The following is a 25,787-nucleotide window of genomic DNA, read 5'->3' as shown; positions in this document are numbered from 1 at the left end:
AGAAAGAAGTAAGGGTCAGACATACTCTTTCATTCACGCAGACTAAGACCGGGTAACAACGCCCTCAACCTACTGCTACTTGTCCAAAAAGGAGCCTGAGGTTAGACCAGCTGTTGTGCAGCCACCACAGGGCTGATAGAAAACGTATCGAGGCTCCTGTGGGTCACGTCTTGCAGGTAGTGGGCTGTGAAGGTCGTTTGACGCTTCCAGACCCCAGCTTGAAGTACCTGCGTCACAGAGAAGTTTCTCTTGAAGGCCAGGGATGTAGCAATACCCCTGACATCGTGGGCCCGAGGGCGACGGGACGGAGGAGGGTCAGAATTCAGGGCATGGTGGATAACCCTTCGAATCCAAGCTGAGATGGTGTTCCTGGTGACCCTCCTCTTAGTCCTGCCTGTGCTCACAAACAAAGCTCGCACTTGAGGACGGACTGCAGCCGTTCTCTTCAAGTAGTGCCTCAGACACATCACTGGACATAGTAGCAGCTGGTCTGGGTCGCTTGTTACAGAACGGAGACTCGCGATCCTGAAAGAGTCGAACCGAGGATCCGGCACTCCAGGATTCTGAGTCTTGGCAACAAACTCAGGGACGAACCTGAACGTTACCTCCCCCCATCCCCTTGAATGGGCGATGTCGTACGAGAGACCATGAAGTTCATTAACCCGCTTGGCCGAAGCCAAGGCGAGTAGGAAAGCCGTCTTCCAAGACAGGTGGCGATCGGAGGCCTGGTGTAATGGCTCGAAGGGAGGTCTCTTAAGAAACCTGAGGACTCGAACCACGTTCCAAGGAGGGGGTCTCACTTCCGACTGGGGGAAGGTAAGCTCATAGCTACGTATGAGTAAAGAGAGTTCTAGCGATGAAGAAATATCCACGCCCTTCAATCTGAAGGCCAAGCTTAAGGCTGAGCGATAGCCTTTCACTGCTGAGACAAAAAGGCGCATTTCTTCCCGCAGATACACGAGGATGTCCGCTATTGCTGGAATAGTGGCATAGAGTGGAGAGATACCCCTTCCACGACACCAACCACAAAAGACTCTCCACTTTGCTTGGTAGACTCCCTCAGAGGACCTTCGCAGGTGCCGAGACATTCTCTCCGCAACCTGTTGCGAAAAGCCTCTCTCCGCGAGGAGACGCTGGATAGTCTCCAGGCGTGAAGCCGAAGCGAGGGTACAGCCCTGTGAGGGACGCTGGAGTGGGGTTGTCTGAGAAGCTCGTGTCGTGGAGGAAGCTCCCTCGGGAGTTCCGTCAGGAGCTGCAGAAGGTCCGGAAACCATTCCGCGTGATGCCATAGCGGAGATACCAGAGTCATCGAACAGTTGACCGATAGTCTGGTCCTGATGAGCACCCTTCTCATCAGACAGAACGGTGGGAAGGCGTACACGTCGATGTTGTCCCACCGTTGCTGGAAAGCATCTTGCCAGAGTGCCTTGGGGTCCGGGACTGGGGAGCAGTACAGGGGCAGCTTGAAGTTCAAGGCTGTTGCGAACAAGTCCACGGTCGGGGAACCCCACAAAGTCAGGACTTTGTTGGCTATCTGAGGATCCAAAGACCACTCGGTACTCACTATCTGCGAAGCCCTGCTCAGACTGTCGGCGAGCACATTCCTCTTGCCAGGAATGAAGCGAGCTGATAGTGTTATCGAGTGGGTTTCGGTCCACCTCAGAGTCTCTACTGCAAGATGGGATAGCTGTTGCGAAAAAGTGCCTCCCTGCTTGTTGATATAAGCCACTACCGTGGTGTTGTCGCTCATCACCACCACGGAGTGACCCGCCAGGGACCGTTTGAACTGCTGAAGAGCCAGAAAGACGGCCTTCAATTCTAGCAGGTTGATGTGTAGGCACTTTTCTGATTCTGACCAAAGGCCTGAGGCCCTCTGGATCAGAACGTGCGCCCCCCACCCTTCTTTTGACGCGTCCGAAAACAGAGTCAATTCCGGGGGGAGGACGAGAAGACTCACTCTCTTCCGCAGGTTCTCGTCGACCAACCACCACCGCAAGTCCGTCTGTTCCAGAGACCCCAGTGGGATCAGAATGTCCGGGGAATCGGATCCTTGATTCCACCAGGACTTGAGCCGCCATTGAAGGGATCTCATCCTGAGGCGGCTGTTTGGAACCAGACAGGCCAGGGAGGATAGGTGACCTAAGAGACGCAACCACAATTGGGCGGGGAGTTCTTTTCGCCTGAGGAAGGGTTCCGCCACCCTCCTCAGTCTTGCTATCCGGTCGTCTGATGGAAAGGCTTTGTGGAGATTGGTGTCTATTAGCATGCCTAGATAAACCAGTCGTTGGGACGGCTGCAGAGAGGACTTCTCGAGGTTTACCACGATCCCCAGATCCTGGCAAAGATCCAGAAGCCTGTCTCGGTGCCGAAGAAGGGTCGACTCCGAGTCTGCTAGGATCAGCCAATCGTCCAGATAACGAAGGAGACGAATGCCGTTCCTGTGCGCCCAAGATGAAAACAGGGTGAACACCTGAGGAGCTGTGGAGAGACCGAAACACAGCACCTTGAACTGGTAGATCTTGTTGTCTAAGGCAAAATCTCAGGTACTTCCTGGAAGACGGATGGATTGGGATCTGGAAGTACGCGTCCTTTAGATCCAGTGTACACATGAAGTCTTGTGGTCTCACCGCAAGTCTGACCGTGTCTGCTGTCACCATGCTGAACCGGGTTTGCTTGACAAACCTGTTCAGAGCTGAGAGATCGATGATGGGTCTTCAGCCTCTAGTAGCCTTCTCTACAAGAAAGAGTCGACTGAAGAAGCCTGGGGAGCCGTCCACGACCTCCTGGAGAGCACCCTTCTCGAGCATGGTCTCGACTTCGGCCTGAAGGGCCAGCCCCTTTGCCGATCCCGTGGCATAGGAGCTCAACGACACTGGATTCGCTGTCAGGGGAGGTTGAGATGTTGTGAACGGGACGCAATAGCCTTGGCCGATCACTGAGACCGTCCAAGCATCGGCCCCGTGTTGCTGCCACCTGCGGACGCAACGCTGAAGGCATCCCCCCACAGGTGGACACGCAGGGGGACTGCCACCCCTAGGGCTTGCGGCCGCGGCCGCCACCCCTAGGAGTCTTGCCTCCCCTGGAGGACTTACCGCCCCTCTTGACCTTGGCTGGAAAGGGCTGGGGCTTAGACACCACCTTCTTAACTGCCGGTGCCTGTTTGGGAGCCTTACGAGGCTGTTGCTGCTGTTGTGGCGGGGCTGGAGGCTTATAGGGCCGAGTTGTAAGGGCCCTCTGGAGGAGGGAGTCCGTGCTGGATTTCCTCCACCTTTCAGCCGTTCGCTCCATGTCTTGAGGCTCAAACAGGTTCTCCCACAGAAGGGAAGCATGTCGGAGCCTACACACATCCACGGCGGGGACCTTCGGATGGAATCTCTCGGACACAGCATCGCGACGCTTCAACACCGAGTTGGCCCACAGGGTGGTAACCTGGTGCGCCAAAAACTCGATGGAGCGGGTGCCCGAAAGCAAGAAGGTCTCCAGGGCCTTCCTATTGGTCTCCTTAGACAAGTCCTCCGATCGCAATAGGATGCCCAGAGATCCTAGCCAAAAGTCCAGCCACGAAGTGGCCTGCATGGCACACTTAGCGACCTTCTCGTGGCTAAGGATCTCTGCCGCCGAGAACGACACCTGCCTGGCAGAGAGCTTCTCAAGGGGAACTCCCTTCGCCAGCTCCTCCACAGAGTGATGGAGAGGAAGAGCGAGGTTGTGCTCACCCAGGATCTCGAAATACCTCCTCTGCTGAAGACGAGGAGGAGGGATGGCTTGTTCCCGGCAGTGGAACGACTGGAGGAGGCAAGAAGTGCGAGCTGAGCGTTGGCCCTAGCCCTGGCACTCTTCAGCCCCCGAGACCAGGGCAGAGCCGCACTGGTCTTAGGGGCCTTCCGAACGTCAAACACTTCATCCAAAATCGTGTCTTTGCCTTCACAGGGGGCGATGACTGGATCCATAAGCCCGTTAAGTTGCCTTATCAGGCTTAGGACCTGCCAGAAGGCTTGTTCGGATTCTTGCTGTTCTCCTCCCTGCGGGCTGGCAGCTAAGTCTCCTGCCCCAGGGATCTCTTCCTGGGGTGACACGTGGACATTCCCCCGGGTAGTCGTGGGTTCCTGACGAATCCTTTCAGAGGATTTAGGGACGGTCTTTGAGTCCTTGGATTCCCTCCTGGGAGGGATACAGGATCCCAACAAAGAGGTTCGAGGGGCCCCTTCCTCACGAGACGATTCTCCTGCATGAAGCGAAGTCTCCCCCCCTGGTGCCGAGGGGAAGACTACCGCCCCACTGGACTCACCTGAGGACGGAAAGGCCTCGTCCACGGGAGAAGGAGAAAGCACTCGTGCAGGAGAAGGGACCTTCACGACCGACCTCTTGGGAACCAACTTCGCCCTGGGGGAAGTCACCACGAAGTCCACTCCTCTCTTTCTCTTCAGCGTAGGAGAGACAGCCGTTGGTTTGTTACCCTGGTCGGCGAGTGCTGGCTTCATAACCCTCACTAACGCCCGTGCCAGAGGACCAAACCAAGTCTGTTGCTCCAAGGACACAGAGTCCGAAATCCTCGCTAAAGGGAAGGGTATCGGGCGATCCTTTGGAGTGGACACCACGGTACCTGCCTGAAAAGAAGGTGGGGAAGAATGATGTACTAACCTCTCCTCGTCCTGCACTACCAACCTGTGTTTGGGTGGAGGTGATCCCAAGTGCCGTCTAGGAACGCGTTCCTGCTGCTACCACCGGCTGCGGAATTCGCCGCGAACGATGGTCGCGCGGGCGCGAGCGATCGCGCGGGCGCGCAGGTGGATGATCGCGCGGGTGCGCAGGCGAGCGGTCGCGCAGGCGAGTAGGCGCGAGGGTGGGCAGGTGAATGAACGCGAGGGTGGGCAGGTGAATGAACGCGTGTCCGAGGCGGCGAACGCAAGCGTTGGCGCGACGGCGAGGAAACGCGCTGCCGCGTGGGTGAGGAAGACCGCTGGCGATGTAGATCCACAGGCGATCGATGATGAGCTGGTGAGCGCTGACGCGCAGGTTGGCGATGGCGTGTTGTGGCATGTCGACGCGTTGGTGAGCGATGGCGAGCAGCATGCGCAGGTGAGCGATGGCGCGATGGCGTGCGATGGCGAGCAGCATGCGCAGGTGGGCGATCGCGCGATGGCGAGCAGCATGCGCAGGTGGGCGATCGCGCGATGGCGAGCGATGGCGAGCAGCATGCGCAGGTGGGCGATCGCGCGATGGCGAGCAGCATGCGCAGGTGGGCGATCGCGCGATGGCGAGCTAGTAGCTGGCGAACCATGTTCCTTCAGAAGCCTTGGAGAACGTTGGCGCGCCGGCTGTAACACACGCGGGCGATCCGGAGATCGCCGAGAGACAGGTGATCGCTGACTTGTAGAGCGCTGTTGAATAGGCGATACTAAAATCGCCTGTGCGCGCTGGCGAGCAGGTGAACGCTGGCGAGCAGGTGATCGCTGGCGCGTAGGTGATCGCTGGCGAGCAGGAGATCGCTGGCGAGCAGAAGGTCGACGCGTGTCCTGTGAAAGGACAGGTGGCGCGGCGAGGGCAGGTGGCACGGCGAGGGCAGGTGGCGCGGCGCGTTCACGAGCAGGAACTGGAAGATCGCTGGCGCGTTGGCGAACATGTGCTTTTGACACACGCGCAGCACGATGTTGCGTAGCCACAGGATCAGGCAGATGGTGAGCAGGGAGCTCAGCAGGAACTGTAGGATGGTCAGAGACCGCAGGGCGATGGTCCTCAAATGAGCGCTGATGCTCAGAAGAGAGCTGACGAGCAGGAGAGCGCTGGCGAGGAGGGCGAACATCAGGAGAGCGCCGACGAGCAGGTGAGCGTCGGCGAGCAGGAGAGTCTTGACAAGCAGGAGATGGCCGACGAGCAGGAGAGCGCTGACGATCAGGAGAGCGCTGACGATCAGGAGAGCACTGGCGAGCAGGAGAGCGCTGACGAGCAGGAGAGCGCCTGTGCGCTAGCACTGCTCGTGGAAGGGAAGGATCCCTTAGCCCCGAAGGGACCGTTGCCCGTCGGGTGACGAGTTCTCCAGAAGGCGAAGATCTGGCAGGAGTTGGTGAACGGTCTGCAGAGAGGTCCAAGGAAGACGGAGCTGTAGGTTGAGGCTGACGAGGAGAGTTCCCCTCGGAGGAAGACCCAAAAAGGCGCCTCTTAACCCCCTTATAAGGGGAAGGGAGGCCCTTGCGGCGTAGCGGACGGTGAGCCTTACGGCGGAGGCGGCCTCGGGGGAGATCGTCGGGACCATCGGTCCTCCGAAAGGGAGTCTCCGTCAAAGCACTTCCCTCAGAAGGAAGCTGAGCAGCAGCAGAGACCGAAGGACTCACTTCCCCCTTCGAAGGATGTACGGAAGGGGGAGGAGAGCCTTTAGCACCATCATCCGCAACAGCACCTGCGGCGGATTGCCCAGCCACGTCGGAGGCCTCTGTCACCACGACGTCGACAATAGATAGAGGGTCTACCTCTGCTACCGCCGGCGACTACTTAACAGCGGCCCCCAACGAGACAAGGTCAATAAAAGCGACCCTGGAGGGCAAGCCCTTAAGCCCCAGGGACGACCAAATCTGTAAAAGATCATCATTGGTTAAGGCATTATCAATAACCTCCCCCGGAGGAGGAGGGGGAACCGCCTCGCTATGGGGGGCGACGCCCTCTCCCCCCACCCAAGGTCGGGAAACAGAACTAGGGCCTGCGCTACCACTCGGCCGACTCTCCTTAGGAGGCGGACGAGGGGGAGCTTCGGAGGAGGTTTGGGCGGCGGAATAAGAGTCCCGAGAACCTTCCTCCTTCAAGGCTAACCCCGAAGGAGAACGGTCTCTCTTGGACTTCTTCTTACGCCGACGGCCAAACCTCTCCCACTGGGAGGCAGACCACTCCCTGCACTCACGGCACATGTTCTCCTGGTCACACCGTCAGCCCCGACATTGAGGGCAAAGGGTGTGCGGATCCTTAGTTACATCCGACATGAAAGTCCCACAAGGACGACCGGCAACTCCAGGGCATGTACGCATTGTAAAGAAATAATAATGAAGGTCAACTTCCAACCAACACACACGCTGTAAAGAAAAAGCAGAAAATTAAAGGCTGTCACGAGGACGATGAGCAGACACGTCTGATCACCGCCGAGCCAAAAGTGAAGTGAAGCAAGTCACCGGTGTGTGGAGGGGGAAGGGATAGCAAGCTACCCTTCCCCACCCCCTGCTAACTAGCGCGGGGGTAATTAACCCTCGTTAAAACTATTGGCTCGTCATTTTAGCTGCGCTAAAAGGTAAACCTTATGTAAATAGCGTGGTTTGTATTTCGGTTACGGAACAAATTGAAGATTAACTAAGTGCACATATTTTATACAAAGACCTCTGTTGTACGAAGTTCTATGTAGGCTTGAAGCATGACGCAACTCTTGATGTGTCGTCTCTTGTACAGTACTGTAGGGAATTACATATCTACAGCACATTAACCCGGTATAGATATTTTTACAATACAGGAGTATTATATAATTATATGTACATTTCATAGCTGTTGGAAAAAAATACATTCATTAGTCATATATTACGTACAGTATTTTGATAATGTACGGTAAATACAAGAGTACGGTATAGACTTGTTCAGTACATGTCGCACTTTTGTAAAAACAAAAACAAAACACTGATGATTTATGTTTGGTCCGTACTGTACTCTAGTGAAAATACAAATGTATGGTATGCATCAACTGATTATGTATGCACTGTACTTACAAATATATTTGGAAGTAGAAGCACCTCGCTTAGGGGCCATGATCTTCAAACAAAGGCAAGGCAAAAGTTGGACAAAATGCACTTCAGATGATGCAGGAGATGTACACGCGAGACACATGAAGCACGAGTGAGGCCAAGTCAGCGAGAGATGGGATCTTGTGCTGGGCGTAGAGGAAAGGCGAAAAATGAGCTGGGCGCAAAGTGACCCATGTACAAAGAAGCACAGTTGGTTTGAAATCGTCGTGCCATGAGAGTACTTATCATGAACCCTCGAATATGTGATTTTTTATTTAATAGGTTAGGTTCTCTGTGGTACAAAAGCATAAAATCCCAGACAGAACTGCAGATATGGAGGGCTGACTGCAGTGCTCAAAGAGTTAATGCTGTTTTTTACTATCTAAAAGAATTTGTTTACACTATTAGTAAGGATAACAAAATTTTAGTTTAATAAAAAGGTAACAAGTATAATGTGGTCCCTTATATTTCGCAAACATGGGAAAATCCTACATTGTACAATATGTTCTACATTTATTTTTTACTGTATACAGTATGTAATTTGTTTACCATTGTTTAAGGTTTTACTGTACTGTTATTTCTTGGAGTATATTTTGCTAAACAGTGTCCTATTTCAGGGCGATGTGCGAGTGAAGAACCTATGGGATCTTGTGTTTGTGCTTCAGGGTCACACGGAAATCTCTCAGTTATCTCCAAACTACACACAGTCCATCATGCATCATTCACATCTTGTAAAGTGTTCACTGGTAAGTACACACACTGTCATTGCATTTTGAATTTATTTAAGTTTTGCTCTTGAAAATTGTTTCTTCCTTTATCAAAAGAAGTTTTATGCAACAGAATGAGACTACTTAATTTTTGTTGTATTACATATGCAAAAAAATTTATTTGTCATCAGTCTACAAAAAACTTGACCTTCGGTGATGAAACTTTTAAAGTCAACATTATTACCATTTTTGTAACCAGGCAATGGCAGCAGAGCATGAGATTGATTCTAACCGAGGAAGTGGGGTTGGCAGCCGTAAATATTCTACTAGTGAAAGTCAGGAGGCTCTTGCAGAATCTTATCTTCGTTGTGGTGCCCTTCAGCAGTATTGTGAATTGATGATTCGTCTGCATCAGTGGGATCATGCTCTTGCTTTGGCTCCAGCTGTTTCTGTAGATTATTGGAGAAAACTTGTTGCTAGGTGAGATAATATTTGATATAAAGGTTTTTCTCTTTTCTTTATGCTGAATAGGCTCTGTCTCAGTATTCTCATGCAGTAATGAATATTTTGATTTTAAAGTTTTGAACTAATTTAGAATACATGATGTCAGAATCTATTGCAGAGGGTATGAGGTATTTGAATATGCTCTTTGTTTTTGTATTAAACATTACCAAATATTTTACTCTACTTTACAACCTAGAATATAGTCACTGTTTTTGAAGAGGGCATAAGGTCTTTGGAAAATAAGAGAGAGGTTTGTGGAAAATTTACTTTGATAATATTATCTTGAGATGATCTGTCAAAGAAGCATTTCAAGTACTGTACTATATCTGTGAATAAGTAAAGTATCTGATAATTTTCAATGATTTTACAGGTACTGTACTTTCATTATTTGCTGTAAAATAAAAAATAGCTTGGAAGCATTACTCTACTTAGGTTAATAACTTGAAAACTTGTGCTTGAAAACTCCTCTTCACTGTTAAGCAGAATAAATAATACAAATATTTTGATCTTGAAATATAGTCATGATTAAAATATTTTTTTTTTTTAGAATTTCCAATTTCCAATAGATATCTTTGTTCCTACAAATATGCAAGCTTTTTGTCCTATAAATAAGGAATATGTTTTTAGTGCAACCTGAAGCAGCTATTGAAATCAGTAATGGGATAGTCAACGACAGGTGGTGAACGTGTGCAAGAAGTCTTGCCCCTCTACCTTTATGAAGTTCAGCACTTGTGTTTTCGGCCGCAATGAGTACGGACATACTGTTGCACTCTTAACCAAACTTTTCATATTTCTTTTTCTAGCAAGTGTATGCTGGCTGTTGATTGTGATGGATGGGAAGTAAGGGATTTATACTTACCTGGGAAAAGAAGGAAATATGCAACTGGCCTATGGCTAGACTGATGTAGATCTACTCTCTCTCTTTTTGCGTCATATTGGGGACATGGTTTTTCACAACCATCCGTGTGTGCCGAGTTTAGGCTTGGGCCTCCTGTGCAGTGGCAGGCACATCACTTGAAGGGTAGGAAGAGAGCCTGATAGTTTATCAATACAGTAAAGGCAGCTCTGAAGCATCCTTGTGTTTCCAATAGGAGAATGCTCTAGCTCTTCAGAGTTCCTAGGAAAGCTTGGCTGCTGTCTCAGATGAAAGGACAGCTTTCACCTATGACACATAGGTGAAAGCTATCCTTTCACCAGAGAGTTTCTTGTAGCAAGTAGTCTCTCAACCCTTCACGAGCTTGACTCAGTACATGATTTATGCTCAGCAATTCTGGATTGTGGCGCCAAAGGTGAAAGCTATCCTTTCACCTAAGAGTTTTGTTTGAAGCAAGCAATTTCTCAATACCTTGTGAGCCATGCTAGATACGATTCAAGCTCGCAGCAGGCCTGGAGCTTTGTAGTTTTCACCTGAGAGGATGTCTTGAAACAATTTAGTAGGTAGTAGGTTGGCCAGGGCACCAGCCACCCATTGAGATACTACTGCTAGAGGGTTATGGGGTCCTTTGACTGGCCAGACAGTACTACATTGGATCCTTCTCACTGGCTACGGTTCTTTCCCTTTGCCTACACATACACCGAATAGTCTGGCCTATTCTTTTCAGATTCTCCTCTATCCTCATACACCTGACAACACTGAGATTACCAAACAATTCTTCTTCACCAAAGGGGTTAACTACTGCACTGTAATTGTTCAGTGTCTACTTTCCTCTTGGTAGGGTAGAAGAGACTCTTTAGCTATGGTAAGGAGCTCTTCTAGGAGAAGGACACTCCAAAATTAAACCAATGTTCTCTAGTCTTGGGTAGTGCTATAGCCTCTGCACCATGGTCTTCCACTTTCTTGGGTTGGAGTTCATTTCTTTGAGGGTACACTCGGGCACGCTGTTCTGTCTAATTTCTCTTCCTCTTGTTTTGTTAAAGTATTTACAGGTTATATAGGAAATATTCTAATGTTGTTACTGTTTTCAAAATATTTAATTTTCCTTGTTTCCTTTCCTTACTGCGCTATTTTCCCTGTTGGGGTCCCTGGGCTTATAGCATTTTGCTTTTCCAACTAGGGTTGTAGGTTAGCAATTAATAATAATAATAATAATAATAATAATAATAATAATCTCTCAATACCTTGCGACCTAGGCTTGCATGGGATTTAAGTTCACAGCTAACCTGGATCAAGGCACCAAAGGCAAAGGCTGGAATAAGTGGTTTATTTCACTCTAAACGTAAGAGCTCAATGGTAGGTTTTCATATTGAGAAACCTTTGTGCTTGGAATAGATAATTGTTGGCAATTACGTGTGTGCTATCCAGAATTCACATTTTAAGTGAGTGTTTATAGAAGCAAATTCCTTCTAGAGCCCAATTCTGCTGCAAGGCAAGAGAGGTTATCAAAGGATTTTACAATTTCCTTCTAATATCTCTCTCTCTCTCTCTCTCTCTCTCTCTCTCTCTCTCTCTCTCTCTCTCTCTCTCTCTCTCTCTCTCTCTCAGCACTTTGTTGATGTGAGAGAGCTTGCGCGATGGGATAAAGGGGTGGGCGATAGCAGGTTTTATCCAACCCAGTATGTTTAACTTTGCCGCTAAGATCAGCTCTGAGCATCCAGACTAGAACCAGATCACCATTTACTCTTCTACATTTTCCTATTTCTGTTTTTCTCTCTTTCTCAACCCTTTTATCCAAAATCAACCTTCAATCTTTCCTGATTCAAAATAAGGTAAAGAAATTAAAAATAAATAAAATAAAATAGAAAAAAATAGTTATTTAGATACAACGGCTATTTATAACCAGCTTTACTGATATAGATATTAAGGAGCTAATAGCTACCTCATGCGTCAAAGCAGAGGCTTTGGAACCTCTATAAACAACACTATGAACTCCCTCGAAAGTTTCGAGAGACTGGGATGGATGACTCCCAGGGTGATGGGACGCAAGAATGGAATAGTGCTATCAATGCCCTGCAAGGCACATTCCTAACGTGTAATAGCTGACCACTTCCTGTGACCGACCCCTAACGAAATAGGCTCAACTGCTCATGAGGTTGACATAGCTCTTCTGCTTTGTTGGAGTACTGGCCATCTAAAAAAGCCAGTATCTGGCTGTTCCTGGATGTCTGGAAATCCCAGTAATCGCTAGCCTTCCACTTTCAATTCTGGCGCGAAAACAGGCTTCTGCCTTATGCTATTCAATTGGGAGCTGCAGCACGTTAGGGACAGCCCAACATTAAGGATACTTGACTGTTGGTTTGGGAGCACTTATGGGAGGTTAGGGACAGAGCAGATGGAGAGTCATTCAGGATTAAGCGGATGCAGCAGCAGGTGTGTAGCTATCAGCCATCCCCTCTTTACATTAGTGGTCACAAAGCTAATAATTATAGAAGTTGTTAGCTGAGATTTCCAAATAGACACACATTAGACAATATCACAGTGAAATTAAGAGGGAGTGAGAACTTAGTTAAAGCACAGATGTGTAAAAGGCCAAATAAAAAATGGTGCATAGATTTCAAAGAAGGGTGTGCTGCAAACCTGCACCGTAATAGTGTATGCCTGTTCTGATAGCAGGAAGAGGAAAGAGAAAAATTGAAAAAGGAAAACCAAGAACTAAGAAAACAATTGATAGAGATCATGTCCAAGTTCCAACAGTTAGAAATAAGGGACAAAGAAGTCATAGATGATATGGTAGAAAATGGGATTAGTATCCAATAAATGGAAAATAAGGTAAATTCAAGGACAGAACCTAGAGGGGAAGTAACCAACAAAAGCAGAGTTCATGAAACCTACTAGAGGAAGGGTAACTAAGACCAAGAATACTAAACAGCCTAGAAATGTAACTACCACTAAAAACCGATCCACCCCCTTAGCAGAGGAAGAAAAAGACAAGACATTGTTAATTGGAGACTCTCTGGTAAAGGACCAAGGTGAGCACGTCATCTTCAAAAAGAAAAGAAAGGAGAGGTCCTATCCAGGTGCCAACACACAGAAGATAGAAGTAGTTAGTAGGAATACAACAGAGAACAAGAAGACCCTTATTGTTGTTCAGGCAACCGGAAATGACCTATTCCTAAGAAAGGATACTGCTGGCCAAAGAGAATCTTCGGCTAAACAGCTAGAAAAAAACTGTTGAAATGGCTAGAAACAAGACCAATACTACTACAGTATAATTATAGGTATTCTCCCAAGACTCAATGTCAGTAAGGCCATAGGGATAAACGAAAGGCCTGAGTCCACATGCCAGAAAAAGAATGTTAAATTTATAGATCTTTGGGACACTTTTTATGGCAATAGAAAATTATTCAAAAGAGACGGAATACTTTAGTGAAGAAACCAACTTAATCTCAGCCTGTACAATTACTGTACTTAAACACAGTAGGCTAAGAACTTACTAGACCCTCAGAAAATCCTCCAACAAATAGAGAAAATTTGGCAGAAAGCATGGATAATGCAGATAAAAGTAAAATTAAAACACTAGTAAATCTGGGAAACTAGGAAAACCACAGAGGAAGAAAAAGGAGACAGAAAATTTCCTCAGAGTGGCACAATTTAATGGTTAGTCAATTAAAAAGAAAGTGGAAAACTTCAGGGCAATGATAGCTAGTGAGGAACTAGATGTCATAGGATTTTATTGGAGAATACAAAATCCCAGGTTTCAAGCTTTTCAAGGAGGATCGCTTGATAAAAAAAGGTGGAAGGGTAATGCTCTATGTTAAAAATCACTTGAACTCCCATAGAAATTAAATTAGAAACCGAATGTGAAGTGACAGGTGCAAATGTAAATATCATATGAAAAAACTTGTTCATACTAAAAATATACAGACCATCACATCAAACACAAGAATAGGACAAAGAGCTGTATAGACAACTTGGACAAGAATTTAGCTGTCATAATGGGAGACTTCAATGCAGCAGTAAACTGGGACTCTATTAGTGCTACATCAAACACAGAGGGACATAGGTTACTAGAATTTATCAACAATGAATTCCTCCATCATTGTGTTGATAAACCAACTAGGAGAAATAACACACTAGTATTCAGTGTTTCAGTAGGCAAAAATATTGGCAAAAGTGTCAGCAAAATAGTTAGGTTTCAGGTAAATATTCCTCATGTAAAAGAAAGGAAAATTATAAAAAAGCAAGCTAGACTACAGACGGAATAACTGGATAAAACCTAGGATTTAGAATAAGACAAAACAAGGAAAATAGATACACAATCGGACTCCTGTATAGAAATATATAAAAAAAAGGGTTAAATGTATACTGCATAGAAAAATTTTACCAAACGAAACTCCACAACCTAAGTGGTTCTAAAAAGAAATAGCCAATGCAATAATAAGTAGAGACAGGAAACATAAATCAATGGGTCCGCAGCCTTCAATTCATGAAATTTCCGAGCACAAGAAGTTAAGTGGATAAGTAGATAAACTACAGTAGTTAGAAAGGCCAAGATCAATGAAGAGAAAAGAGTAGCTTCAGCTAGTAAAGAAAACCCAAAAGAATTTTTTGCAAATGTAAACAGTAGAAAACCAATCAAAAACAACATTAGCCCATTAAGAGACTTGGAGGGTAATTTTATAACAAATGATTTGGAAAAAGCCAAACTGATTAATTCATATTTCACAACTATATTCACAGGGTCAGAATCTACAACCCTTCCCGAACCAGCTATCAAATATGAAGGGCCACAACCATTAAATAGAATCACCTTTACAATGGATGATGTTAAAAAGAAAATAAAAGGACTCAGTAAGTGTAAGGCACCAGGTCTAGATGATATTCATCCAAGAGAGATTATAGGACTAGAAGAAGAGATAACCCCACACTTTCACAAAATGTTCTGAAATACAGCCAACGAAAGAAGGGCAACACAAGGATGGAATCTAGGCAATGTTCCAATCTACAAGAAGGGACCAAAAGAAGAATCTGTCAACTACAGACCTGTGTCTAACTTCAGTGCCTTGCAAAATTTTTGAATCAGTTATAGTAGATTCAATAGTAGAATATATAGAGAAAAACAATCTCCTGATAGACAGCCAACATGGTTTTAGACAAAAGAGATCATGTGTGACAAACTTTTGAAATTTTTCCACATGTTTAGCATTTATGACAAAAGCAGAGTAATAGACATCATATACCTAGACTTTCAAAAGGCTTTTGACAAAGTTCCTCATAAAAGATTACAGTAATGGTAAAAATTAGAGCACTAGGCATCATTGACAAGCCAGATGAATGGATCGAAGATCGGCTAACATACCATAAATAGAGAGTTGTAATCAAAGGAAAAGTTTCATAGAGGACAACTGTTACAAGTGGAGTACCTCAAGGATCCATCTTTGGACCTTTGCTATTTCTGATCTACATTAACGACATAGATTTAGGATTAACCTGTAGGATAGCCAAATTTGCCGACGATACTAGACTAGGCACAAATGCTGCGAACTCAGAAGGCGTAGAACCCTTAAGAGAGGATCTAATGAGGCTAGGAGAATGGTCCAGAAGATGGCAAATGCCTTTCAACTTTGGGAAATGTAGTTATGCACATAGGTTATAGTAATCCACAAGCAGATTACTCACTGCTGGTTACTAAAATAGAAAGTGTGGACCAGGAGGAAGATGTGGGTATTATTATTAGCAAGGATTTAAAGTTCACCAAACAGATCATAAAAGCTGAAAAGAAAGCACAAAAACTAATAGGTTACATAAAGAGACTATTCAAATACAGAAACAAAGACACTGTACTATAGCTGTTCACATCACTAGTAAGACCCCTTCTAGAATACGGAGTCCAATTCTGGCCTTCAAGTATTCAGAAGGATATAGATAAACAAAAAGTATTACAAGCTAGGACCACCATACTAGTTCCAACACTACAGCAATTTGATATAGACGGAGGATGGAACGTTTGAACTTATTTGATCTACAAACTCGACAACTAAGGGGACAATTAATAGAGGCATTCAAAATTCTTAAAGGGATAACAAATGTAGATTATAACAATCTATTCACGCTTAGCGCAAATCAGTCCAGAGGTAACGGATACAAACTGGAATTCAGAAGATACAACATCACTCAATGTGGCAATTTCTTTACATACTAAATAGCAAATACTTGGAATAGATTTCCAGCAGATGTAGTAAATAGTAACACGGTAAACGAGTTCAAGAATAAGTTAGACAAGATTGTAAGAACTCTAAATGCTTAAAATACATTGCTCTACTAAAGAGCAAATGGAGTCTCTGCGGATGGACTAAAAAGTCTTTGAGATATCCAAAACCCTTGTAACATACACACACCATCTCTCTCTCTCTCTCTCTCTCTCTCTCTCTCTCTCTCTCTCTCTCTCTCTCTCTCTCTCTCTCTCTCTCTCTCATACATTAAAAAGCCCGTGTTTGCCAGTAAGGATTCCCAAAAATTTTTGGACTACAGTATTTGACTCTACTGTTCAGAATTCAGTTGTTTTGGGAAAATACAAATTGCTTTAGATTTTTAATACAGTACTTTTTTCATCAATGCTGCATTCGACCCTATCTTAGAGAAAACTACAAGAATTCAGACATGCCTGGGTGAAACGCTTCCCTTCTCAGAGTAAACAAATATTGGAAAGCAACTCCTTGCAATTACAGTGGTAATGCATTCACCTAGCATTAGCATGGCAGCAGATTGATCCCAAATCGGGATCCTGTTTTTATCTGCTTTTTCACACACATTCAGTTTTCTTGAAAAACTTTGTGCATAGAGGCCTTTGTATGAGCTAGTGTTCCCACTTTAAGGTTATCTGCCTCAGGAAAGTAAGTTAAGTTAGTCAGCTAATGATGATCAAACAAAAGAAAATGAGACCATTTTCTTTTGTTTAAATGCATAGTCTTTAGTATCGTTTGGTAGGAGTTTCAATGGATACTCTTACCGTTCTTTTCTCTAACATCGGAAGAAATAGGGATAGCCAGCCCTCCGGGGAAGACAAACAAACGACAAAAAATGAGCACTGTTTAGTTTTTTTTTTTTTAAAGCATCAATACGAGATTTTAGCGCTTTCCGGTGTCGTTTGGTAGTAGTTTCAATGGATACTCTTACCGTTCTTTTCTCTAACATCGGAAGAAATAGGGATAGCCAGCCCTCCGGGGAAGACAAACAAACTTAAAAAATTGGGCACTGTTTAGTTTAGTTTTTTCTTTAAATCCTCGATACGAGATTTTAGTTCTTTCTGCTCTTGTTCTTGAGGATCAAATGTTGAGACACCCCGAGGCGAGCAGCTTTGGAACTGGAACATTTACACGTTACTTAAGATGCAAGTATCTTTGGAACCTTTCCACTAAGCTTGTTATTACTGGTCTATTTAGCGATTCCTAGCTATTTTAGTAGCTCCTCCTCCAGTTTGCCCTCTCAGTAACGCTATACTAGATGTACTACTGTAATTGGTGTTTGCACATTCTTAAGAGAGTGGTATGACATAGTAAATGTTCGCAGATCGCAGCTCTTTGCTTGAGTTATTGTTTGTGACCTTTTGCTCTCCTGTTTGCTATCGGTCATATAACTCTCAACTACTCTTGACCGGTCGTATACTGTCAGCTGTTTTCCCACGGGACTAACTCTTCTAACCCCCTTTTTCTTCTGGGAAGTACTGAAGAGTCCAAAGTAAACAAGCAGGATAGTTATTGGGTTAAAAGTAAATAAGTCCTACACAATAAAGAAATGAGCATGTGGCCAGGTTTTTACTGTATTATTATAGGAAATGCGTATACTTCCCAAGGGCTCTTAACAGGAAGGGCACCAATATAGTAGTTGCACTTTGGCAGAGTCTCACTTTGGTGCCCTCCTAGCCTTTGCAGCCAATATGGAGTCCTCAGCCTTGTTGCCTTCCCTTGCCGGCTCAGTCTAAGGATGGAGACTGACTCTGGACGAAATGGGAGTTGGGCTAACACCTTTTGCACCAGCAGATCCTTTTCCACCTGACGATCTGCAAGGTAGTGCTCACAAGAATTCACTTCCAGTACTCTCTCCTATCAAAGTAAGTGTTATTGCTGAACTCTGAGCTCGCCGACTCTTTGGGAACTGTTGACAGACAATCTCGTCAGCTGGTTTCTGGTAAGAGCCAGTGCAACTAGTTGGAGACTCCATGAATCTCCAGCTTGCATAGATACTTATACTGACTCGCCGGGTAAGTTCGCCATTGAGCTCGCCTACTTGGGTAAGAAGAGTGGCGCAAAACCTGCTCATGCTCCCAGGCCAACTATCTGTGTCACATTTACGCTCTCTGACTCGCGAGGTAGAGCGTGACACACAGGTTACAGCACTTGTCAAGGCTAGTGCACCTGTAGCCAGTCTTATTGACGACACGATCCGGATTTATTTTCCAGTGTGACTTGTCGCCAGAGCTCTCCGGCTCTGTAAAGCTCACAGTTATTCATGCGATCCTCCTGCTACCCTGTGCTCTGCCACTGTGGTCGTGCAAGACTCCATGAGTTTTCAAGCTGGCTGTCCAAGTAAGCTTGCTATCCATTTTCAAGGAAGTACTTAAGTTTCAATCTGCAATGAAAGATATACCAATTTTGAGTGAGGTACTTTGGTCTGTTGATAGCCCCTCAAGTGTTCACTTGAAGGTTCAGCCTAGTTTAGCTTGGACCCACGCCAACAGCATTCGTCTTCTCTGCAATCTAGGTAATTGGTTAGTCCTGACATACTTGATGTAGCCTCCCTCCTCTTCAACATTGAGCCATGCTCCTCGAGTTTTGCAGCGATCTGTAACAACTACCGGGGAATATCACTACTAAGTATCGCGAGTAAGATTTTCGCTCGGATTCTCCTTGACCGCCTCCTTATTCTCGCAGAAGACGTCCTGCCAGAGTCCCAGTGCGGCTTTCGACCTTCCCGCGGGACCATAGATATGATCTTCTGTGCGCGACAACTACAAGAGAAGAGCCTCGAACAACAACAGCCCATAATGTTCATCTTCTGGGATTTGAAAAAGGCCTTCGACAAAGTACCTCGACCTGCCATGTGGGCTGTCCTCAAAAGATATGGCTGCCCACCCGATTTTGTCAAGCTGGTGCGTGCCCTCCATGACGGAATGGTTGGGAGAGTCTGCCACCAGAACTCTCTTTCAGACCCATTCCCCATCAACGGCGGCCTGAAGCAGGGCTGTGTTCTGGCCCCGACGTGTTTCTCGCTATACACCGCAGCAATGCTCAACGAGATTCCCCCAGACACACCCTCAGTCGACCTACGTTTCCGCATGGATGGAGGCGCTTTCAACCTCGCTAGACTCCGCGCCAGAACCAAGACCACCTTGTGTGCAGTGCGAGAACTGCAGTATGCTGACGACAATGCCACCCCAGGTCAGACGGCAGAGGACCTGCAGTCGTTAGCTGATGCATACAACTCTGCCTACGAACGTTTTGGGATGCAAGTCAACTCAGACAAAACCAAGACCCTCGTCCAACATCCACCAGGACTGATGCTCCCCAACTTCAATACCACAGTGAATGACCAACCGTTAGAACAGGTGGACCAGTTCTCCTACCTAGGGAGCATCCTAACATCAACTCCCACAAGCAAAAAGGACGTGGAGAACAGGATCAGGGCAGCCCACTCCGCCTTTGGCCGACTCAACTGCCGCGTATTTAACAACCACGCACTGACAATGACCACCAAAATAATGGTGTTTAGGGCAGTAGTCCTCTCCACGCTCCTGTATGCATGTGAAACATGGACGCTATATAAAAACGATATTAAAAACCTAGAACGCTTCCAACAAATGAAACTGAGGCAGATCTTGAAAATCCCCTGGGAGAGCCACACCACCAACATTGAAGTCTTAGAACGTGCCTCGCTGACCAGCGTGGAGGCCACCATCATCCACCACCGCCTCCGCTGGATAGGACACGTGCATAGGATGGATCCATCTAAGCTCCCAAAGAAAATATTCTACGGAGAACTGACCCAGGGCACCAGACCACGAGGAGCCCCGAAAATGCGCTATAAAGATCAACTAAAGCGCACCCTGGCTCTAACTGACATCGATCCTTCCTCATGGGAAGAAACAGCCAGGGACAGGAAAACCTGGAGGAGTACAGTACACCATGGCACCGTGGACTTCGAGGAGAGGAGGAGACAAAATGAGGAGGCTAGGAGGAGAAGAAGGAGAGAGCGATTAGAACAGCCCTGCCCACCACCTACCCTCCCTTGCGAACACTGTCCGCGACTCTTCCACCACAGACTAGGACTTAACAGCCACATCAGGCATAAGCACCCACCCCACAGATAGGAGGCTGATGGCTAACGACAGAACCCAATACTCGGACACGAGTGGGCGCCGACGACGATGATATATATATATATATATATATATATATATATATATATATATATATATATATATATATATATATATATATATATATATATATATATATAACCTTTTGGGTTAGATCCTTAAGCGAACAATCTTCATTGTTCAAGGATGAGGCATAATGTAGGACCTTGTCCAAAGACCAAGAGATGGACTTTGGTGGTGCAGCAGGCCTAAGCCTCGCACATGCCTTCGGGATCTTATTAAAGATCTCATTCACCAAGTCTACTTGAAAGGCATATAGAAGAGGTCTAGTCAAGGCTGACTTGCACGCAGTTATCGTGTTGGCCGCCAAACCCGGGTTATGAAGATGGATAAAGAAGGACATGCAGAAGTTCATTGAAATCTCTCTCGGTCCTTTTGCTTTTACGAAAGCAATCCACTTTTTCCATGATGACTCACATTGTCTTTTAGTTGACTTAGACTTGTATTCTTTTAAGAATTCTATACAGTATTGCCTTTTGAGATCCCAAATCTTTTCTTAACCGCTAGGGCAAGAAAATCATGCAATGAAGGGTTTGGGTTCTCTGTAATAAATCGAAGGCAATTAATCTCTGAACCTTCTGGAGTTGTCCTGGGTTCAGGATAAAGGACAGCCTCAGCCTCTGTTCCTTCCTCAAGGAGGATAGATTGTTCTTGGGCTACCTGGGAGCCAACAGAGCTACTCCCACCTGGAAGGATCTCAGCATGTGTAGGACTCTCAGCAGGTGATTGGACGGGATGAACTGGAGATCCTAAGTCTATCCCTTCCATTTCAGAGACATGATGTCTATCATTTAAATTAGAGGATCCTCATATAGGGCTACATATCAAGGTAGTTCCTTGACGGCGCTCGTAATGAAGAGGTCGGATTGCAGTTCGGGGACTTGTTCCCATCTGGGAGAGAATAGGTCTGCGTCCGTGGACCATTCTAACTCTATCGGCTTGAGCCTGAGTAGAGCATCCACTGTCACATTTTGCGGATTGGTTGTATGTGAACTGCTGACAGGTGCCATCCCTTTAGGTAAGGGATGGCTAACTACACCTAGACTGTATGAGACGTTCCTTAGCATCGTCGATTGCAGCGTCTCGTTATCGCTTCAGAGTCCCAGATCAGCTGTAGACAATCTGATCTGCTTGGAGAGAGTTTCCCTACTCATGACTGGACCAACATGGTCTTGGGATTTTTGGGCTTTGACCTTTGTTAGGGAAGCGATTAAGGAAGGACCGCTATCGTTCTTTTTAGGCCTCTTAGAGCATTTGATGCTTGTTTTCTCCAGGCTCCCAGCGCATCTTGCAGCAGTGCTCTAGCACAGGGCCTGCCTCTATTACGAACTGGAGAGAGAACAGGGTTCCTCCCTGTTCTCGTTTTGGGAATCTGAAATTTATCTTTCATCCACGATGTTCCGGGGACCGGATCATTTCTTCGGATGTTCATAGACCAGCCACCTTGGGTGCTGCCCACCCCAGCCTCTTGTCCAGGAACATTGTTGCCTGAACCTTTCTTAGGCTTAAATATTGCATGACTGACTGTGTCTGCCAATTTTATGAAGGCAACTAGGACTCTGTCTAGTCTGACGAGTATCTTTCCTAGGAAGTGCGTTACTTTGTGTAACTTGAGTCCTAGATAGGAGGGGAAAGGGTGATTGACTGGAAGCTGCCGATAGAGGACTTTCAGGTCTGGTAAGACTATAGGCACCCTTTTTTGCAGGGGGGTCCTTATGTACAGGAGGATAAACATCCTGGACTCGTTGTTTTATTTGGACTTGTTGAGTGGTGATAAGCCCTGAATGACTCTGAATTTTCTTGAGTCCTTCTGGTAAACACACAATGGCCTTCCCTGGAATTCGGTGGACTAAAGTTTCCTTACCACCTGTATGCTCTAGAGCTCTCAGGTAAACTCCTCCAGGAGGGTTTTGGATAATCTGAGGGGTTGAGGAAATGGTGGTAGAGATATCTCCACCGCTCATCTTAGTCCCATCTTGATTAGGCCATGGACCCAAGGATCGAAGGTCCAGCGATCCTAAAGGAATCTCCCTCCTACTAGAAGCATTTCTATGCTTCGACTGATCAGTAGGAATATCTTTTCGACCATCTGTCTGTAACATCTCGGTCACTACAACTGTGGATTGTTGTTGAACCGCTCGAAATGGATGTCCAGACCTCTCCATCTTCCTTTTAGGTTGGGGACCCACAACTTTAGAAGATTCTCTTTTTGAAAGGATGCCCCACTTTTGGAGAAGTCCTACTTTCTCCGTGGAGGCGTTCTTTATCACTTTCTTGGCTACCTTGTTGGAAAGAGGTCTTTACCCCAGATGTTGGAAGATATTAGCTTTCTTGTATCGTGTTTCGCTGTTGCGTTAGCTAACACAAACTCCCTACATGTTCTTCTAGCCTTTATAAAGGCTTAAAGGTCTTTTACCAAAGTAACCATATGTATTTTGGCTAAGACCTTGAGCATGTCTGGGGTATCTTGATGAGCCGAACAGAACTCTATGTAGTTCTGTAGAGATAAGGAGGCTGTAAGTCTCTCCTTTGTTTCTTGTTCATCCTGTAAGAGAAACTCAGATAATTTTGGAAGATTTTCCTTAAATTGTCGACTGGCGACATCCGCCTCAAGTCTTCCTACTGAAAAGGTGAAATGGGCCTCCTTCCAGTTCTTCTCCTTGCTAGTGACAGAAGCTCGCACTCCTTGAGTGTAGGACACGGTTTACCTGTCTCTATTGCCTCAGTGACATATTTGAAAGCCTTCTCCGTAAAGGGGAATGAAATTGAAACAGGAGCAAGAAAGGAAGAGTGCTTGTTACCTGGTGTGGATACCTTCGACACCGAGTAACCCGCCTTATCTATGCTGCTTGATAAGATAGCCTGTGCTTTATCATTGTCGAGAATCATAACCTCCTTTGATTCCGTTCCTTTTCCTGATGTTGGTTCATCCTTCAGTCTAATGAAACAGTTCGGGAAAGCGTCAGAGCTTGGCCAGAACTGGATTTTGCCCAAAGGAACAGCACCCATCTTCGAGATGTAGAGTTTGCCATTTAAAATCGGCATTAGCTCCGCAAACCTCCAGGGATTGGTTGTGGAGCATGTCGGGAGGTTTTGATCTACGAGTCGTTTGTACGACCCTTTAGGAGCGACAAGTGGAGCTTTACCAAGCTCTACCTTGCATTTTGCTTCCTGCTTTGTGCTCTGTTTGCACAAATTTTCTACTAGATTCTTGACTTGGGCCCATAACTGGTTCATTCCATCTAAAAGAGGGATAGAAGGCGGAGATATCGGATGTCGTTGGCTCATGAGCCTGTTGGGACGGAGACAATTACAACCTGACATTCTCCCCTTCTTCCCGTGGGCGCTTTTTGCCCTCCTTCCCGAAGGTTATCTGGCCATCGGGAAATGTACCTCGTGTCTGGGGTACCACTATTTCCTTACTCGCTGTTGGAAATAGTAACCTACGCATCTTGTCATTAGGCAGGTAAGGTCCCGGAGAGATTTTCTGAAAGCCTCTCACCCAGTTGCGTAGTTTGAAACGAGCTGCATCCCTAGTCTCTACCCACTTGGGATTCTTGAAACCTTCGGACAAAAGGGCCCGACATACTTTGCAGTCCTGCGGGTTCCAATACTGCAGGTGTTCGGAAATAATATTGCAGGGGGCATGAAATCTGCATGCATTATGTCCGTAAAAACACTTACTCTTAGTTTTGCAGAAGACTGCAACACATGATATCTGGCATTCCTCCTGTAAAGAAAGGAAAACAAAATGAGTATACGATTGATTATCTCACTGATAACCAATATATCAAAGGTCATATCTTAACAGAATAGCTTAGGATAGCAAGCTATAAAGGGATAGTAGGAGACACATACTTGTGTATCCCTTGCAAGCAAATACTGGTAGCTACCCTCAGTATTAAATGATAGGAATTTCAACTGAAAAGGGGGTTTTCTAACCCCTAGGGATAGGGAAGTGTATCCTTCACTGCCCCTTTCATACTAAATACTGTGGGGTGCGGAAGACTGATTTCTCAATCAGCTTAACGAAGAAACCCTATTCCTTCAATGTAAGAGCGGTTGCAGCATAAGCTCACATGAGGATACCCAAGATATGCTAGAAATAGTTACTGTATAATTGTACTGTAGTTTTCTATTTGCAGTATGCACTATATTGCAATATACTGGCTACTGTATAATTATATATAGTATGATCCAGCCAATGTGTTGCCTTTCTGGTAAGCAACCGACTGTACAGTCCAGCTGGCATGATGCCAACTGGACTGGGAAAGGAAAGACATATATTTGTATATATCCCACCCAACTTATTTGCTGTGATCCCCCTTACAAAATTAAAACATAGAGTTTCCTAATCATGGAGACTCGAGGATAAGGGCTCTGCCCTTTAAGGGTTAGGAGTGTAATCTCCAGTCCTTAAAATTTTAATATTGCAGGGTAATCTGAAGACTGATTTCTAATCAGAATATTGAAGAATTAAATTCTTTCAATATGAGATTGGGTTCCACAAATATTTGGGTAAGATTTTCAAATATATTGGAAAACATTACTAGCATAAAATATACAGAAACATTCTATTTGCAGTATATCCTATACTGCAAAAATACTAACTGCCTGTATAAACATATACTGTAGTTCAGCCAGCATGTCGTTGGCATAGCTAGCTAATGCTAGCACATCTAGCCTGCTAGCTAAAAGAAAGAGAGATAGCATGGAGAACAGGCTACCTAATAATGTATATATATATATATATATATATATATATATATATATATATATATATATATATATATATATATATATATATATATACAGTAAAAGGGATGTAAAAGTCAACTATTACTACCTTCTCCAGAAAGAAGGTTCAAATGGAAGGGGAGAATATAAAATTCAAGCTTCCATCCAGCTACAGTCTGTCGCCGGCAAGGATCTGTCTAAACCTTGCCGGCCGGCAACCGCTGGCCAGTACTGCCGGCTGGCAGTATCAGTACAGTCGGCGTGCTGCCGGTTGAGCAGGCACCATTCTGTGCCAGCCTGGTAGGCAGTACTCCAGCAATAGCCACTGTTGCTAGCAGTTCAAGAAAGAACTGAAGAACCTTTGTAAACAGAAGAGACTTCCCACTTACAGCCAATATGGCCAGCAGCTGCCCTGGTTGCCTGCCAGCAGTCACCAAGACTGCCGGCCGGTAGCAGCCATGACTGCTGGCTGGCAGCAGCCATGACCGAGAGCTCGGTTACCTCACTCTCCGAGACTAACTATTCGATCGACATGGAAAGGAAAAATATGCACAATGTAAATATCTTTACAAGAATATATTGCTTAACCATTTTACCCCCAGGCTATTTGAAAATTTCCAACCTTTAATCCACAGGGGTTATTTTTTTCCCAGCACATTTTGCAGTATATTTTTTTTTAAATTGCTCGAACAGCCTTAATTTTTGTTATGGAGAGGTCAAGTTGGTGTCATTCTCTTGGAAAATGCCTGAATTTTCTCAGAAAATTATCAAAA

The 25,787-nt window shown here is 45.8% G+C and overlaps 1 protein-coding gene across 2 annotated transcripts in view; it reads left to right on the top strand.

The window, feature by feature from the left end:
- The window catches only part of LOC137627724 (WD repeat-containing protein 17-like), a 183,378-nt gene that overhangs the window by 110,621 nt on the left and 46,970 nt on the right, over positions 1-25,787 (top strand). For both annotated transcript variants that reach the window (XM_068358990.1, XM_068358989.1), the window contains 2 exons: positions 8,372-8,500; positions 8,721-8,941. In XM_068358990.1, coding sequence (XP_068215091.1) covers positions 8,372-8,500; positions 8,721-8,941 — 350 coding nt within the window. The remainder of the gene's footprint in view (positions 1-8,371; positions 8,501-8,720; positions 8,942-25,787) is intronic.

Source organism: Palaemon carinicauda, chromosome 35 (assembly GCF_036898095.1).
Source record: "Palaemon carinicauda isolate YSFRI2023 chromosome 35, ASM3689809v2, whole genome shotgun sequence".
Taxonomy (NCBI): domain Eukaryota; kingdom Metazoa; phylum Arthropoda; class Malacostraca; order Decapoda; family Palaemonidae; genus Palaemon; species Palaemon carinicauda.
The sequence above is the reverse complement of the archived record's forward strand: the minus strand, read 5'-3'. Positions and strand labels throughout refer to the sequence as shown.